The sequence below is a fragment of the Dama dama genome, chromosome 22, assembly GCF_033118175.1.
Source record: "Dama dama isolate Ldn47 chromosome 22, ASM3311817v1, whole genome shotgun sequence".
Taxonomy (NCBI): Eukaryota; Metazoa; Chordata; class Mammalia; order Artiodactyla; family Cervidae; genus Dama; species Dama dama.
Window position 1 is genome coordinate 26,469,986 of NC_083702.1, and position 18,629 is coordinate 26,488,614.

Genomic DNA, 18,629 nt, shown 5'->3' on the forward strand with positions numbered 1-18,629 from the left:
GGCCGGCGGATTCTTTACCACTGAGCCAGCAGGGACTCCCACTGCTAAATAACACTCATAAGCATTTATGATACCACAATTTCAGATATCAAGAAAGTTTGCTTAAGGGAAAGTGCCTATAAATTACCCATTGGTTTTGTATGTCACTTGCAAAGGTGTACTACTGGGACAATGATGCGGCTACTATGAGTACAGGCTCCTGTGGTGAATGGCTTTACTGGGGAGATTTCCCCAAGCAAACATCAATGTAAAAGGAGAGTCTCCTGTACTGAAAACCTTCTGGATTCAGAGTAACACAATTCGTCTGCTTTGCTTGACTGATGAAGATTAGCTGACTTCTTGCATTAAAGGAGTTTGTCTTGTAGGGATGGAAGTGACAAGACAATAACTAAGTGCTAATTGTGCATAGCCAGCACTAAAGATATGCAGTCCCATTATGGCATGTAATAAATGAAGCGCACACAGAAATATATTAGGCACTTTAATAATGATACTAGAACAGTATTTTGCAGCAATAAGAAGGTGAACAGTTTTAGAGTCAAAATTTAGGAGTATTTGTCTTACTTGACTGAGTTCCACTGAGGAGACAAACTTAATTGTGAATGCAACTTTTTATTTCAATGGTGAAATAAAATTGATATACGATTTGTAAATAACATTAACAACCTACAATTACTTTGCATCATAATGGAATTTAGGCTGGGCTTAGCACTTGAATGATGTTTTAATTTTCTGTGTAGAACATGGATAAAATAGGTAAGTCTGCCTTAATAGAAAAATGAATGAAAGGAATAAACAAGCAGTTTCCTAATAGAAAAATATCAAAGGGCCACTAGTAATCAAATAAATGCTAATTAAAAATGATAATAAGATATCATCTTTCATCCCTCAAGGTGACAAGGATATCTTTTAAAATAGTAATTCCCAGTGTTAGAACTTCTGTAAGGGAATGCATTACTTTTTCATTTCTGGAGTAAGGATAATTGGTACAATTTTTCTGAAGAGCATTTTGGCAATATATAACATAAACCTTAAACTGTTATATGCTTTGTCTAATTAAGCATGTGCCTGCAAATTTAGCTTGACACAGATTTGAGTGTTTATAAAGTCCATATTAAGTTGATGATACTGATACACAAAACCAGAAGATAAAACCTACACATTTGATGATAAAAGACTGATTTAACAATATATGAAGCTCTATCCATAAAGCTGAACACAAGAAAGCTTAAAACATCATAAAATAATTTTTAAAGGCAGGTAAAAAGGCTCACTATATTAATGAAAAAGTACAAGTATCAAATATTAGGATTCTTCCTTGCTACTTTCCTTTAAGATGTTTAAGTGTGGATATAATATAAAGCATATGTTATGTATCACTTGTCACATGTGCATAGAAAAATGTATGACTAGCTAGACAACAAAACACTGAAATAATTTCTTTCAGAGTAGTGAGACATGGCACAATGTTATTTTACATCCTTATTTTCTAAATTTTCCACTATCAATCTGTAACATTCTATAAGTAGAAAAGCAGTAAATATTAGAGTTACAGAAAGATATCTCTATTGTTAGTAAATGTTTAGTGGATCAATGTGATAAGTAAACAAAAAAATTCTAAATTTACTACTAATATACTTTTAAGACATACATATGCATGGTAATGAATCTATAAGGGTGTGCGGGTATTTGTATTTTTGTATTCCTAGCTTTATAATAAAAATATGTACATATGCCAATTTATTTTTGGCTAAATGTCACCACAGACTGAATCAACCTGCTATGATTCCAAACATCTGTTGAGAAGACTCAAGATGCTGCAAGGTGACTTCTTGAATTATTTCCTGGGTCAATTACACATCGTGAAGTATACTGGGCAACATTCTGAACATCTACATTTAGCAAGAGATACCTCGTGTAAAAACCAAGTTAGTGAAATATTATAAGGTTAAAAATAAATCATAGATATCAAGGTAAAAACTGATTTTTGAGAACCTGTTATATTCCTCGTATTTGTAAGTTTTTTTTTCATTTAATTTTCAAAATCTGCAGGATAGGCATTATTGTCTGCATTTTAAGGATGCACAAACCAAACTCAGAGAAATTAAGCAACAAACTGAAGCCTGCACAGCCAGTTCATGGTGGGACTGAAATCTGAATCCAGTTATCACTGTAAATACATGTTCTTTCCAATACTCTACAGCACTTCATAAGAAGATACTACATTTGACAGTAAAAGAAGGCCAATTACAGTAACTGAGAACTGGACAAAACTAACTGAATATTTATTACATTCAGGTGTTTTCACCCACATGCTGAATTTATTTTCATTAAACTCCATCAAGCACAGTAATTTTTGAAATGTATTTTGATGATGTATCTTTTAATATTCTAGTATCCTCTGCATTTATCACATAAAACAGGCATCATAGTATATAGCTCCCACTAGAAATAAAAGTTATAATTTTCACTTTAGAAAAAATGGAATGAAATCATAATACTTTGAGATGAGAGAGTTCTCTAAAATGGACTAATCTAACTCTACTTTGTTATAAAGGAGAAAACTGGGGTCCAGAGGACTAAGATGGTTGGTTTATGCTCATATATCTTGTTAGGGAGAGTCCAGGCTAGAATTTAGGTTTCTAGATCCCCTCTGTAACATCCTTTCCATCCTTCAAGGCTGCCTCTCCGATACTGATAACTATATCCAACTTAGTTCCCAAAGAGCTTTGAAGCAACTTTAAAAGTACATATACAACAAGGTTAAAATTCAAGATAAGAAATCAAGAGATAGAGCAACTGTATACAAGGAAAATAAGATGAATACACACTGCTTGTCATAAATTTCTGTATGTTTTCCTCTGCAAATTTGTTTGCTCAAGTAGTAAAGATATTTTAAATTTACTTTTTAAAAGAAAAACAAGAGAAAAGAATGAGTAAGAAGAGAAAGTTTTCATCTCCTATCACATCCTGTTCTATGATGCAGTTCTTTGAGGGACAGGATAGAATTGAGACCTTTCTCTTCCTCAGTGATGTGTTTCTGGCCTCGAATGAGTTGTTGCAGAAAACAAAAATGCTGAGACAAGTTGCTTTAAGTAAAGGGTACTAAAATAATTCCCACCATGAAACACACAGCCAGCAAAAGGAGATTTACCACTTTTTTAGAAGCCAGAATGATTGGTGCTTACCTCTGATTACAAAGCTGACATGCAAAGCAGTCGAGGTGGTAAACATTGTCCTTTGCACGCATCACCATCTCAAAGGCGGGGATGAGCTTACTACAAGCAGCACAGTTTCCCGTTACTCCGAAGAGCCTAGAACAATAAACATTTTTTTTTTCAGACTCTTCCAGGGAAATCTGATTTGGTGACCAGAGAAGATGCTAATAATACCTTGTAAAACTATCAATACACAAGTGAGTTTTATCCTACATGTATACATAAATATTCTTCGGTGATACATACTCAGTTGACCTTTCTTGATGAAAATCACATCTTGTTTGAAAAGAACAGAAAAAGACAAATACATCAGGAAGCTTACATAACCGCACACAAACAGAAGTTAACAGGGGTGAATTCACAGCAAAAATCTTCTACTTGTTAGAATATAAAATATAAAAGCAATATAACTTTGATCTCAATGCCTCCTATTAAATGTTTTCGTTGGGAAAGAAACCCATTTGAATGACTCACTATTTTCTGATACCTAGTTACTAAAAGCTTTGCCATTATTATTAAGGAATGTTTATGAACAAGCCCTTAAGTAGTCAAAAAACATTAGCGTTGCAGGCACCCTGTGGCCCTATACCATAGTTATAGCTATGATTATGTTATTCAGGTAGCATATTAAAGTAAATGAGGCTATAAACTATAAATAGCTAGACCAGGAGCTGAAATATACTATCAGAGCTACTGGAATTGTCTGGGAAAAAAGGTATTTATTAAAAAAAAAACCTTTTTGCTGTAGATTCCTGAAAATAGTTATTGTAATGACCTTAAAAAACGGTACAAAATAAAATGTCTCTATAGTTTCATAATGGCAGGAAATAAAATATTTTATCCATTTGCACTGGCAATATTTAAACCAAATTTCTTTAAAGTTGTTAATGGTGGTGAAGAGTTATTATAAATAATATTCCATGCATACAAGTTAATGCACTTTTTAACTAGGAAGCAAACTAGATGAAAAACACCACGTCTGCCAGTTTTCTTTTTTCTCCAGCATCAGGCTGACAGGAGAAAAATATAATGGCTCTCATGGGAAAGACCAAATTAAAAGCAGTTCTAAACTAATGAATTCAAAGGTGCTACGGAGAAAACTCGTTTTAGTTATAAAAATGTACTTTAAAATATCTTAGCCTTTCATTCTACTGAATTGAAGGATTATGTACAAATGTGCTGAAGTTTCTCTTCTTATTACTTTCTATATACTCCAAAGATAGTATGCCTTTCCTTAAGGCATACATATTCATTTTCAAGTTTATAACTATTTCCTCTTACCAGGATAATGGCAATTGTCAAAAAGAGTTGTGAGAACAGCTTCTAAGTGTCTGGCAAAATGTGTAATAAATGTTTATGCTTGTGTTTTTGTTAGGTGTCTCTTAAAGAACATAAGCGCCTTGAGGGTAGAAACTGTAGATGCTTGTTAAAGACTTTGCTAGCAAAATCTGGGCTCTTGATAAAAGTAAGCCAAGGTTTCTATTCACGAAGACTAAATTCAAAACCATGTTCTTTTCTTGAAAGAATTTTAAAAACGCTTTAATAGGCTTATTTTAACAAATGTAACTCTAATAACCTCTGTGTTCTCAGTTTATAGTCTCTGCTTTGGGAAATAATTTCTCTTTAAAAAGAACTTCACTGAAAACGTAATATGTCCCATCTCCTACTGCATTGTTACAAATGAAACCACCGCAAACTAAAGCTTTCATCTTATTCTTTTGTCAGCAGAATTTTCCCTGTGCCGTCTAACATTTCACATTTACTTTTCTGTGCACCTCACAGAATCAGGAGTCCCATCCCTTATGTGTGCCATTTGTTTCTTCTGGTCTCTTGTTTATTATTTTTGAGAAAGAAGGAAATCTTCAAAGTTCTATATTGTTTGCATGTGGATGCACTTGTGGATGTAAAATGTGGTTAGGACGAGAGCAAGCAGTTTTTCAGAACGACTCAGTTTGCTTATATCTAATAAACACACACACACACACACACACACATACACACAATGCCATTTTGAAATTCTGGACATAGTTTCCCCCAGTTTCAATTGCTCTCGCTAGCTGAGCATTTATCAGCTACCTGATTAGAATTTGTTTCCACACAAACCATTGATCATCAGCCTATTACTAGGCAAATGACAGTTAATTACCCACTACATTAACCACTGGGACCTGAGACCTGGTTCTGCTGCCATCAGTCAACATGATAAATGTGGCAAGTTCGGTAATGCATGGCCAGCCCTGAGCTGCCTGCAATACTGCGAACAACCCTCAATCTCACTTCCAGGCCCAGGAAAATCTATGGCAATCTGCATAATTACAAGCTCTGGGTTAATAACAGACAAATGATTTGTTGCATCTAAACAAAGTCCTTGGAATGGTCCTGGTCTCTGGCGGCTGCCCGTACAGCCTGCTGCCACGAATGTACTTACTACTCCACTGCGCACAAAACAGTCCTCTGACGTTCCAGCCTTCCAGTTTGTGGCCCTCCAATTTATGGATTCTGCATATGTGATTTTTAATCATTAAAGGACTCTTGAAGCAATATTATCTTAATTATTCTCTGCTGTAACCAGGGAATTAGGCTTCAGATAAAATTTTCTTCTTCCACGCACTTTCTCTGCCTCGCTGGAGGGCTCCATCAGTTTCTATCTACACCTGGACTCTGAAATCCTAATGATGAATTATTGCCCCTTTTCCTAAGAGGGCGAACCTTACAAGGGAACATTTTACTGAACTGTCAGCTCACAGACTGAGTGCGGAGATGCGGAAATCTGATCTAATTTACTGCAAAACGATGCATTTGTTAGACTTTTTCCTCAGTTTTGTCCAAGGATCAAGAGATCATTCTATAGCCACGTTCATGTTCTCCTTTTTCTCTGTGGGACGAACCAAGATTCTCTGGGGGCAGGAAACAAAATGTATTTTCTTTTTTTGAAAGTTGGGTTTTCAAAATATATAATGTTATCCTTTGGTTTTCAAACACACCATTTGGATTCTCAGACAAAAAGAATTTTCACATATATCAATTAAACTGAAGGAGTGCACAGTCCTCATTTGCAAGATTTTTTCAGATATGTCTAAGAAATATTCAAGAAGAGTCTTTTAATTATCTAATTCATTTAGACGATTCATAATCTGAGAAATTCCTGTAACCCCTTCCTCTCCACTCCTTACTAGCAGACTCATTTTTAAAGAAGTTAAGAGGGATCCGCTTGTCCGTGTAAGCTAAAGATCCTTGGAATCTGTTTATAGTGCTCATATCATCTTAGTAAGTCGTACACTGAGATAGACAAATCTTTATTTCAAAAAGAAATCATTTGAGATTTACCTAAATTAATCAAACGGCACTAGTTCCATAAGGGATTCCCAGCTGGTGCAATGCTAAAGAATCTGCCTGCCAATGCAGAAAATACTGGAGATAAGGGTTCGATCCCTGGGTCGGGAAGATCCCCTGTAAGAGGAAATGGCAACACACTCCAATATTCTTGCCCCCCAAATCCCAAGGACAGAGGAGGCTGGTGGGCTATAGTCCATGGGGTTTGCAAAGAGTCAAGACACAAACGAAGCACGCATATATGTACTGTACTGGCTCATAAATTTACAGTAAGGAAAGAAAGTAAGTTTATTGATCCATTTTGTTCATCTTAAGATGTCTTACAGATTATTAAAGCATAGGAGGGGTTAATTTGTCAATTTATGAGCTGGATTGCTCCCTACCATTTATGCTCATAATTGGCTTAAGCAATATGACCTTTATCTTCTGACAGACTACCAAAAGAAGACATAAAATATAAAAGGTAACAACTATCATTTATACAATATCAGTGCATATTACTGTTTGCAGGAGTCCCAAAGGACGTTTCTATCCCTTTTCCATTCCATTTTCTTTTTCACTACCTGGTATTGACAATCTAAACACAGACCTGAAGACAACTTTCTTATGGGTAAAAACACAGCCTATCTATGTGCTGTATAGCACCTCCCAAACAGTACTGAGCATGTTTGAGAAATACCTAATAATTCTTGTGTATGGGTGGCATAGCAAGAACTAAGGCAACACACATTTGTACATTTTAAAGATACACAGAAAATTCTGCATTTTTACTAAATGTTCAACAGCTTTTGTAGCATAGTTATAAATCAAGTAAATTCTGTATAGGTTAGTATATATCCATTACTAAAGTTCCTGGGGGTGGTGGGGGTGGAGAAAAACTCAAGACATATAATCATTTAACACAGCAATAATGAATATGGTTTACTACAGGCATCGGGGGAAAATGAGTGTTCATTGTATTAGTGTCTTTTATTTCACAGCACCAGATGTTTCTATAGATTTTTTACCAGGTCAGTGGCTCAAGTCACTAAATCAAATTCCCCCAAGCCAATGGAAAGCACAGTATTTGACGCAAATTAATTTATTATTTGGGGAAAAAAATGCATAAATAAATATCACTGTAGTAAACTTTAATTCTGAACAAAGATCAAGTAAATCTTCTAATATTCAAGCAGCTTAAATACACATGAATTTAATGAATGGTAAATATTCTTTAAAGTACTGAGGATAAGACAGTGTAGTTATCCTGTTAAACCCCGCCCCTCTTCAGAATAACTAGAGTGAACAGAGCAAATTTAGTTTTCTAAGGATCTGAAATTGTGATCAGTTGAAAAGATCTTTAACTTTTGACTGCCGAATGGGGAAGTTTTTACTGAGTATGTTCTGAGGGAAGGAATGGAACATTTTCACAGATCAATAAGGGCAATTGCTTTTTTTGTCTATTACAAGTATACTCCTCATCTTCTTTTCGATTTCACTCTTTTAAACTAACGAATGTAGTGTTAGAAAATGAAAACACTTTAAACATTCAATTCTTTTATTTAAAATGGAAAAAAAAAAATTCACACCCATAACGGGCTGAAGAGAGTTCAAGCTATTGTTCTCTCTTGCTGTTGGGTCAAAGAAGGCATACCACTGTCACAGAGATAAAGATAATGTGGGAGAGAAAAGCAGCAAAAAAAGGAAACACCGAACATTTGAAAATACATCAAGGAAAACATAAGAAATGTTTAACATTAGTTTGAACTATGCTTCTAATTGTTACACAGTTAGGCTGCTTAACACATATTTTTAGAATACATTGGTACATGGAGATGACTTTGAATTTTTCTAACATTAAGCTAAAAAAAGACAGCTGTAAAAGTTGACCATATTTTTTTTGGTTTTGGCTGCACAGGGCAGCATGAGGGATCTCAGCTTCTTGACTAGAAGCCATGCCCCCTGCAGTGGAAGCACAGAGTCTTAACCACTGAATGACCAGGGAAGTCTCAAAAGTTGATTATATTTTAAAGTAACTAGATATATCTTCTGTTTAAAGGAGACTTACAGATTATTCCTTTCATAATAAGCACTTTTATTCCATGAAATTAACTCTAATTTAATTTATTAAGTCCAGCCTTGGCAAATGATAGTTTTTATTAACATATGTAGATTATGACAAACATAAACATAAAAGCCATTTGTTAAATTGTTACTATATATATTTGAATATATACAAGTATATTCTCAATGTATGTTACATATTCTCATATATATGTATTTTCTCTTTATATATAAAATTTTACAACAGATAATGGATAAAATCTATATATCTATATATAGATATCTACACAGATGGATATATATATATATATATATATACACACACACACATAGAGAAAGAGAGTATACACATACTTACTAGGTAGTCAGATATTACATTGAAAAAAAGGAAATAAGGTTAAATGGAAAAGTTAAGTAAAACTAAGTGCTTATATTATATTGTGTATTATGAGAAAATATGCCACCTGCTACCTGAAAATCCCACAGACAACTTATGGTACAGACAGAAAGCTCAGGTTCAATGAACCCTTTTTAATGAAAGTGTGTATTAATTGCTCAGTTGTGTTCAACTCTTTGAGACCCCATGAACTGTAGCCTGCCAGGCTTCTCTATCCACGGAATTCTCCAGGCAAGAATACTGGAGTGGGTAGCCATTCCCTTCTTCAGGGGACCTTCCCAATCCAGGGATCAAACCCAGGTCTCCTACATAGCAGGCAGATTCTTTACTATGTGAACCTCGAGGGAAGTAGATGCCTATATGGGCAAGGTACTTAGTGAGAGATGCTGAGGTGAATACGGCTGGGCGTGTGCCGTGGAGGAATTAGTGAGGACAATACCAGGGCAGAAGGTGAGGAGTGTTCTGTAATCAAAACAGGATGGGCAGTCACTAGGTCACTGTGCTGTAGAGTCGGTGGAAAGATGTCATTTGAGGCAGGACTGGAATGACAGATATCATGTCAGAAGGCACAGAACTGGTGGGAACTGAAAGTAGAGCATCTTAGGAAGTTAGAGGGTAAGTAGAAGCCTGGAGATGGTCAAGATCAGGGTTTATTTACAGTTCATTTGCAAAAGGGCAAATATGAGAGCTGTCTGTTAGGCTGAGGCTAGGTTCAGTAAGAAGAGAAGCCTGGAAGATGGGTGACTCCGGTCTGGGTGCCTGAGGCTTCATGTTCAGTGCAGCAGTAATTTTAAAGTTTTCTCAGCACGTATCTCTCACCCATGCTGGGGCAAAATTCCACTCTTCTTTGAATCAGGCAGAATTGCCTCAGGCAGCGTGAGGCTGGGTATTCAAACAGAACCAGAGGTCTAATTTCTCAGCATCTGCCAACCACCCATTGGATGTAGAGTGTCAGCTCATGATCCAACCCACTCAATGCGGTGAGGATAACAAAATTATAGGTTAAAAAGTTACCCCTGAATAGGAAGGGAGATGATTTAACTTTTTAGTTTTCAGACTTAGAACTACATTGGGAACAACAGAAAGATAAAAAGGAAGGCTAAAGGTGAAGGAAGAGATTTTGGTGGAAGCTAGTGCCATCAATCTCTCTGGGTCTGGCATTCTAGGTAAACAAAAGACCAAGGAGACATTCTAGGAAGACTTTGTTCTATACATGTGCAAGAACCAAGTCGAGCTCCATGAATGATTGGTTAGGTGTCCCTACCCTAAACGATCACAGAATCTATTCCAACTTGGGAACTATGATTCAAAATATGTTGCTTTTGACTTTAGATAGTCCAGGAAAACAAAATAAAGCAGCAGTACCTTCTACACCTAGAGTACAAATTTTTAATTTCACCGTTGAGTTGGTTTCTTCTTTACCTCCAAACAAGTCATTAGCCAAGCTTTGATCCTTTCACTCATTGTCTATAGCTAGGCTGACCAATATAGTAACCAGAAGCCACATATGGCTACTGACCACTTGGCATATGGCTAGTCTATATTCAGATGTGTTCTAAGTGTGACATACACACCAAAATTTGACATTTAGCACAGAAAAGTAAAATATCTCATGAATAACTTTCAAACTATTGATTATATAATGAAATGATAATTTCTTGAATCCATTAGGTTAAAGAAAATATGCTTTTTAAAAAGTTAATTTCACCTTTAAAAAACTTTCCTTTTAACAAGGTTGCTAGAAAAATTAATATATGAATCATATTATATTTCTGTTGGACAGTGTTGGTCTACATTCTTGCAACCACAGATATACAAGACTTAAGGCAGTTAAACAAATGGAGAGACAGAATTTTCTAATTGAAATTCATCCTAGAAATCTCTCTGCCAGTGTCCTATGTCTATAGATAGAAAAAGTTAAGGTCAGAGGTATTTTATTATTTTTTTCATTGAACTACAGTTGATTTACAATATTGTGTTAGTTTCAGGTGTACGGCAAAATGATTCATATACGTATATAAAGAGTATATATATTCTGAGAAAGAATAGTGATATATAAATATATTTTGAAAGAGAATACATATTCTGAAAAACATGTATACATATCTTTTTCAGATTCTTTTCCATTATAGGTTATTACAAGACATTGAAAATAGTTCCTTGTGCTATATGGTAAATCCTTATCAGCCAAAGATATTTTATTCCAACCTAAAAAGTATATATGCTAATAGTGTGAATCATTATAATACATACATAATCTGAAATAGAAGACGTTTCACCTACTTTTCCACTTCTAGGCTTCCTCAGTACTAACTTTACTCTAATTATTTTCTGCTCCATGAAGGCAGCAAGAGAATAACATGTAAAGAAAGTGAGCTGATGGCTTGTGCTTCTTCCCTATTCTAGTGTGATATGAAGGGTAGGGGATACCCCATGTCTTTATACAGAAGCTTACACCATTATTTAGTATCAGAGTTGACGTGATAACCTAACCCTCCCAACCCAAATCTGATCCTTTTCTCACTATACTTCTCTGGGGTTTTTTTTTTTTTTTTCATCTGTAAAAATCTGGCAAGAAGGGACTGCTCTGGACAAAAGTCTCTAGGTTGCAGACCTGAGGGCTGATTTAGTTAAAATTAGCGTCTCTCTTCACACCTGACTCAGTTTAAAGTTGCAAACAGAGTTTAAATATTATACTTTCCCTTTCAACAAATAACTGTCAATTTCTTCTCATACCCATTTCCCAAAGCTTTATGAGCAGGTGTTTCTGCTGTTTATGATCTTCACAGCAACCTACTGGGAGAAGTGATTCAGAGAAAAGCAAAACTGAATATTTTTCCTTCAACATTTGACGAGGATAACACTTCTGGGCAAGTATGGCAATTGTACCAACATTTCATAGAATCATAAAAATTTTAGTCCTCAAAAGAATGTTCAGCAGTTAGAACAAAAGAAATGTGTCAAGCCTGCTATTTATTGTTGTGATACTTAAAAGACAAGATTTTTCAAATTTTTAGATTCAGTTGTGGAAAAAGGCTAGAATAATAAGAGGCAGAAATAATAAGAAACAGTAAAATAAATAATAATATACATGAACTGAAATTACAAATAGATTTTTTAAATAACAAAGGTGGATATTTCAACTAATTATTATAGCATCTCTGCTCTAATTTTAAGATAGGCTTTTAATGAAAGGGAAGGCAAATCAGTCACAATTACATGAGCATAAAAAAATCTATGACTATTTTTACAGATATTGTGGGCAATTTAATTACTGTATATCTCTTCCTTGATATAACTAAGGAAGTCATTGGTACCAAAATAAATTACTCACTGGTTTCAGCCACAGTATTATAAATGCTAATTGGAATATGCTATATACAATTTTATAATAAAAGTTTTAAATAATTTTATAAAGTGATAATCTGTTCTATCATGTGTTTTTCAAAAAGCTTTGTCTGCTTAAAATTGTAAAGGTCTTTCAAGGTGGAAACTTTTAAAATAAGTAATATTTTCCTAAAAATCAGCAAGTAAGTCTTTTTATATCTTTACAGACTTTCTACAGCAACAGTCCCCAACCATCTGAGGTGGAGCTGATATAATAATAATAAAGTGCTCAATAAATAAAATGTGCTTGAATCATCCTGAAACCATCCCTCTGGCAGTTTGTAGAAAAACTGTCTTCCATGAAACTGGTCCCTGCTGCCAAAAAGGTTGAGGACCACTGCTCTAGAGACCCATAACTACCTTCTCTTTTATCTCTCTTTTCCATACCTTTCTTTGCATATACTATATAATAAATGAATAAGAAAGTAAGTAGACAGGTGTCTTATTTTAAACTATTATTTTTACCCATTTTATAACTAATGAACTTGAAGTACTGTAACATTTCAAAAGAAAAGGAAAGAAAAACAGGGAGGTGATAAGGGTCGTTTTATAAACAGTTATTTGAGAACTAACCATGAGAAAGACCTTTTATTTGATCTTCAAATAAGCCACCTAATATTTTAATGTGTCAGTTTTACCGTATTTCACTCAGTCATTCATTCAGGCACTGACCAAGACTTACTAAAGCTACACTGGTAAACTCTGACTCTATGATGGCAGTGTAATTGGAACTGCAATGCAAAAGTCATTTATTCTAATGTAAAGTGTACCTTTCATATCTAGAGATTATAAGTTAGTGACAGTAATTGCTTGATTATTTATAAAAGGTAAACAAATCACTTAACCTAGAATAGGTAAGGCATTTATTTATTCTTGCAACTAGCAAGTAAAATTTCTGACAAACATTTCTTCTAGGATTAATTATTATGACTTCAAAGAGAAAGTGCTTTATGGCAAAATAGTGACAACCTATCTAAGATCTTATCTACAATTTAATTTCAAATTTTATTTAAATCTTTTACCTTACTTCCTTGAAGAAACAACTTAATTATAATTTTCTTTTAAAGTATATAGCAGGATTTGGGACATTGTGTAACTGATTTTGTAGGTTAGCTTTACTAAAGAAAAGAGGTACAAAAAATGGTATCACAGATATTCACCCTTGTTTTCTTGGAGGGCAATCACATATACCCTAGCTCTGAATTCTATGAACATAATTACCACAGATTCATGGAATATATCTTATTTGTTTCTTTAAAAAATTATTATCTGCAAAGCAAATTTAACAGCTGACACCATTTACTTCTTTAGAATTTTAAGGACAATTGCTCTTAAGTCTTATAAGAAAATGCTTTTAAAACTACCACTAAAAATATTATCATTTAAAAAACTATCATTAAAAAATCATATATATGGTGAAACAGATCACCAGCCCAGGTGGGATGCATGAGATAAGTGCTCGGGCCTGGTGCACTGGGAAGACCCAGAGGAATCGGGTGGAGAGGGAGGTGGGAGGGGGGATCGGGATGGGGAATACGTGTAAATCTATGGCTGATTCATATCAATGTATGACAAAACCCACTGAAATGTTGTGAAGTAATTAGCCTCCAACTAATAAAAAAAAAAATCATATATATGGGTTAATTATTTATAATAGCAAAAGTATTCAGAAGTTAAAGTTTGTCCAGGACAATCTGGTATACATTCTTTTGTGTGCCCGTCAGGCTCCTCTGTTCATGGGATTCTCCAGGCAAGAATACAGGAGTGGGTTGCCATTTCTTCCTCCAGCGGATCTTCCTGACCCAGGGACCGAACCCACATCTCCTTCATTGCAGGAGTCATCAGGAAAGCCCATATATACCTTTAACCCAGTCTAATTCTCAGCGGTGGTGTCTTTATTGACAGCATCCTGGGTTGAATAGAAAACTATATGGCAACTCTAGCAAAGCCAAAGATCATTGAGAATTCAGAGGTTTCAAATTTCCTGTTCAAACAGTTCCTTTTTTTGATCCACTTAGGCATATTGAGCTAAACACCCTTCAAGGGATTTTACATAATTTTAAAATTCTGTGATTCTTCATTCTAGTTGAAGTGGTTGATGCGGGTAAAAGCTAGTTTGGAGAATCTGACTTTTAGTTGTCAGACTAAATTTGTAACAGTCTCTTAAAACTCAGTTAAAAAGGAAGGTATATAACTTTTATGCAACATGAATATAATATGTATATATCATGTTATGTATAGTCAAGTTGAATTTTTAATTTGAGAAACCTTTAAAGGATTCTTGAATTGCTTCAAAGTAGGATTTAGGAGAATTATAAAAATAAAGCTAAGAAAACAATTATTGGTAGCATTAGACAAATTTCTTTTTGGAATAAGAAGTAAAAAATGATAGAAGACCTCTCCCCACCAAGGAAACCAAAACAGTTTTGTGGAAAGAAGCGTAATTCTTGAGTATTAATTTGCCCAAGCCTAATGCTTTCCATAATAAATTAGCATAATACAGTATTATGGAGGAGATATATTAAAGTTAAGTTTTTGCATAGTAAAACTATACAAAAAGAATTATAATCCAAACCTGCAAATTTTTGTACATACAAATACAATATTATTCATAAACATAAATGACTTTTTCTGTATGGTTTTTAAAGCATTTTTCTTTGTAAAATGTTATTTCCATAGCACTGAGTTAAGTGAAGACTTCATTTTTGGAATGTGTATGTATTTTCTTACATACACAAATAGAGCTACTAAGGTTATTTCCTTTGTTGTGCCACCTTTAAGACTTATTATTTGAAGTCCTTCTTAGAAATTGCTATGCCACAGTGTCTAGAATTTTAACTATTCCTTAAACACTTCTAAAGCTGGATGTCAAACCCTTCATAAATAGAATGTGTAACATCAATAAGTATCCAACTTCCAATTTATAAAATACACTGAGTTCAGTTATCTGTAGAACCACGCATATATTATTAACTATATAAAGTTCTGCTCAGTGTCAATAAAGTAAATATTTTTGTAAGAAATCTAGGCAAGGCACTGTGGGAAAATCTGTTTATGTAATATATGTAAGAATAATTTACTTGAAGAATATTACATTAAGGTATACTCTGCTAAAATATTTGAAATTAACTCATTCATCTAATTTTCCAACAGCATGATAATACCAAGCGGATATGAAAGTGGGTTATCAAAACTGGAAATTACAAATATAAAACCTAATAGTGATTGAAAGTAGAGATGTTTTCATTGTAATGAGTACAATTCTCAAAATATTTTTCTATGCATTTACTATGTTTATTTGCCCAGATACATGGTATGAAGGAAAAAAAAGTTATGCTTAAAATCAATTAAATTTTGAATTTTTCTATTAAAGTTGGCAATAAGCCATTTAGTTAAATCATAGATAAGGAAAAAATATTAACTACATATATTTTAATGCTGATGCATTAATGCCCATTACATCAACCTTCAATTAACACACATTATTCACGTTAAGTATTACCTGAAGTTAAGTGAGAAAAAAGGCTCTGAAAAACTTAAAATTATTTGTGAATGAAGTCACAGTAGAAATAAAGATTTTGAACTCAGACATATTGAATATAGAGAAGTGAGGTATTAGAATCATTTGACAGCTGATATTTACCAGTAACCAGAGGCCATGAAAAGACAACTTAAAAAGATATTTGAACCTGTGCGTGTGCGTCTTTCTATATGCTTGTGTGTCCACATGTATAAATAAAGTACTAACCTACTAGTTATCTCTTTTTACTCTCAGCTTGTCAAAAAAAAAAAAAAAAAACTGTCAGCTGCAAAAGCGATAAGGGGGGCAGTTTAAAGAAGATACTGGAGCTTTAAGCTTCTTAATGTGCCAAGAATCAATCCCATGAAAGCGAACAACTTGAAAAAGGGTTCTATGCATTTAGGAAAGCTCTCGGGCTCCCTTCCCGGCTCTGCTCAGAGCCCGAGCTGGTGTTCAAGTTTTCTCACCCTAATGACCCCTGAAGCAGCCCTGAGGGATTGCAAAACAAGGCCGTTACACAAGGCAGCTTGCTAATTGAGAAGTTGATCGGGGGTAGAGAAATCCTGCTTTCCCACGTTAAGTGTCGAAATCAAGCATGACTGGATTGACGTCGCCAAATCACTGTCTAGAGGCCACTCCACGCCAGGAGCAGCAGGGCTTTTCACACCTGATAGGCCCTCACTCCATCTACATCAAGTCACATTAAGAAAGGAATGTATTAGGAACCGGAGCCCGCGCCCAGAAGCGCGTTACTACACCGCCTAATTGCTGCTCCTCTGCGCTCCCCAAGTAGCAGACGTGTCCACGTGGTGGATGTGCAGCTCACCTGTTCCCTGCGGAGGACCAGCCTTCCTCCACCCACTCTGCCCATCTTCCCTATTACAGACCCTGGGATCGGCTAGAGGAAGAAAGTAAGGTTAGAAATTCGGTATTATAGGTGGCTATCACATGGATGTAAATTGCAGAGCCCTTGGAAGGGTTTTTAAAGGATGGTTCTTTACAGTCTTTTGTTTGTTTTCTTTCCTTTTCTCTTTCTTTCCTTTCTCTTTGCCTCTTTCTTTCTCTTCCTTTCTTTCTGTGTTCTTTCTTTCCCTCTCTTTTTGTTTTGAATGAAGTTGCAGATTCACGATGTATGATCAATGGAATCGCCTGCAAACGGAGAGTGATTTAAACGCTGTCTGCTGTGCAGAAGAGAGGAGAGACCTCCTGCTTTTGAACTCTGAGTCCCCAGTCATGGATTTGCTGCTCTCCAACCTAAAATCTCCTGTGACAGATGGCATAATAGATATTGCTGACAGCCCAGACTGGCAGTCTGATATTACTTGGTGTTTTTTCCTACTATTTCTGACAGGTTCAAAGGGATTCACCAACAATGTATTTCAGGTGTGTGGGGTGGGGGGTAAGGGTGGGGGGCGGGAGGGCTGAATCAGGAAAATTTCTCCTTTTACTTCTCCCCCTTTTTCATTTTAAATCTTAAGTTTTTTTTTTAACTGAGGCAATGGAATTAATTCGATCTGTCCTCTAACTGCAGGACACATGGGGAAATAAACAGAGTGTTTCTAAATGCACAGTGATCTTTTTTTTGACCATTATAAAAGATATATTGTGAACCTGTAATAGGAAAATTAATATTTACCATACTTATCAGGCAGTGGGAGTGGCAGCCATTCTATAGGTGGGGAAACTGAGGCATGGAGGCAGCAGTAACATATCTCAGAAGTTTCAATGGGCTAGTAGCACTGATGGAAACCAGGCAGCTCTATGTTCTCTGGTACCCAGACAGGCACTCACCACAGGCTGGATTTCCTCTCTTGCCCTTAATCCATATGATAGAAAGATAGTATGGTAATAAAGAGAAACACTCAAAAAATAGACAAGAGAAAAGATATTTTGTTACCCAGCAAAAGATGACAAGGCAATCCAATGTGTTATATAACCCAGCACTGCCTTCCAAGGCATAATCTAAACTTAATGTTATGACGTCTGTCATTTTTTAATAAAAAAAACAAAACACATTCTCTTTTGGAGCTCAAAATTAATAAATAAAGCCTCAAGAATAACACACCACTAAAATTGAGGCTTTACTTCTTTTAGAAAACACAAGCATGAGATCAATTTTCACACATTAGAGGTAATTCTGTCTACAAAGTATTTTTAATGGAAAAAGCAACCAAAAGACTAAGTTCTCGCTGATAATTAGACCTTAGCAAATTAGACAAATCAGTCAAAAGATTTTCCTGTGCTTACATTTTAAAGAAACATCTCAAATCAATATCAATATGAAATCTGGTCAATTATGTAAGGGCTTAGCCTGCATGGGCTAATGTTTATTCAGCCCTACCTCTGTACCTGATTCTGCACTAAGCATTTTGTGTGGGTTATCTCATTCATCCTCACAACAACCAAATGACCCATTTTATGGGTAAGAAAAATGAGGCCTTCCAGACTTTCGTAAATGCCCAGAGTGAACTCCATGGATCCCCTTATCCCAACAGAACAGAAGGAGGAACCTCAAGGGCAATTCACAGTTAGGACCTCTTAAGAATCCCTTTTCACTTCCTGACATCTAGGAAGGGCTTGTACTTCAAGCTAAACTCTGACTCCTTAAATCTTCCACTCACTGGGGCTTTACAGGACAAGCTTAGTTCTCCTCACATAACATCTTGCTCTTCTGCAGACCACATCCCTGTCCTGCCCCGTCATATTCAATGTCAAAATGAGGACGTCACTG

The 18,629-nt window shown here is 35.3% G+C and overlaps 1 protein-coding gene across 6 annotated transcripts in view; it reads right to left on the reverse strand.

Annotated features, from left to right (window-relative positions):
* LMO3 (LIM domain only 3) overlaps positions 1–18,629 on the reverse strand; it is a 65,046-nt gene that overhangs the window by 10,717 nt on the left and 35,700 nt on the right. For all 6 annotated transcript variants that reach the window (XM_061125094.1, XM_061125091.1, XM_061125093.1 and 3 more), the window contains one exon: positions 3,189–3,314. In XM_061125094.1, the coding sequence (XP_060981077.1) occupies positions 3,189–3,314 (126 nt within the window). The remainder of the gene's footprint in view (positions 1–3,188; positions 3,315–18,629) is intronic.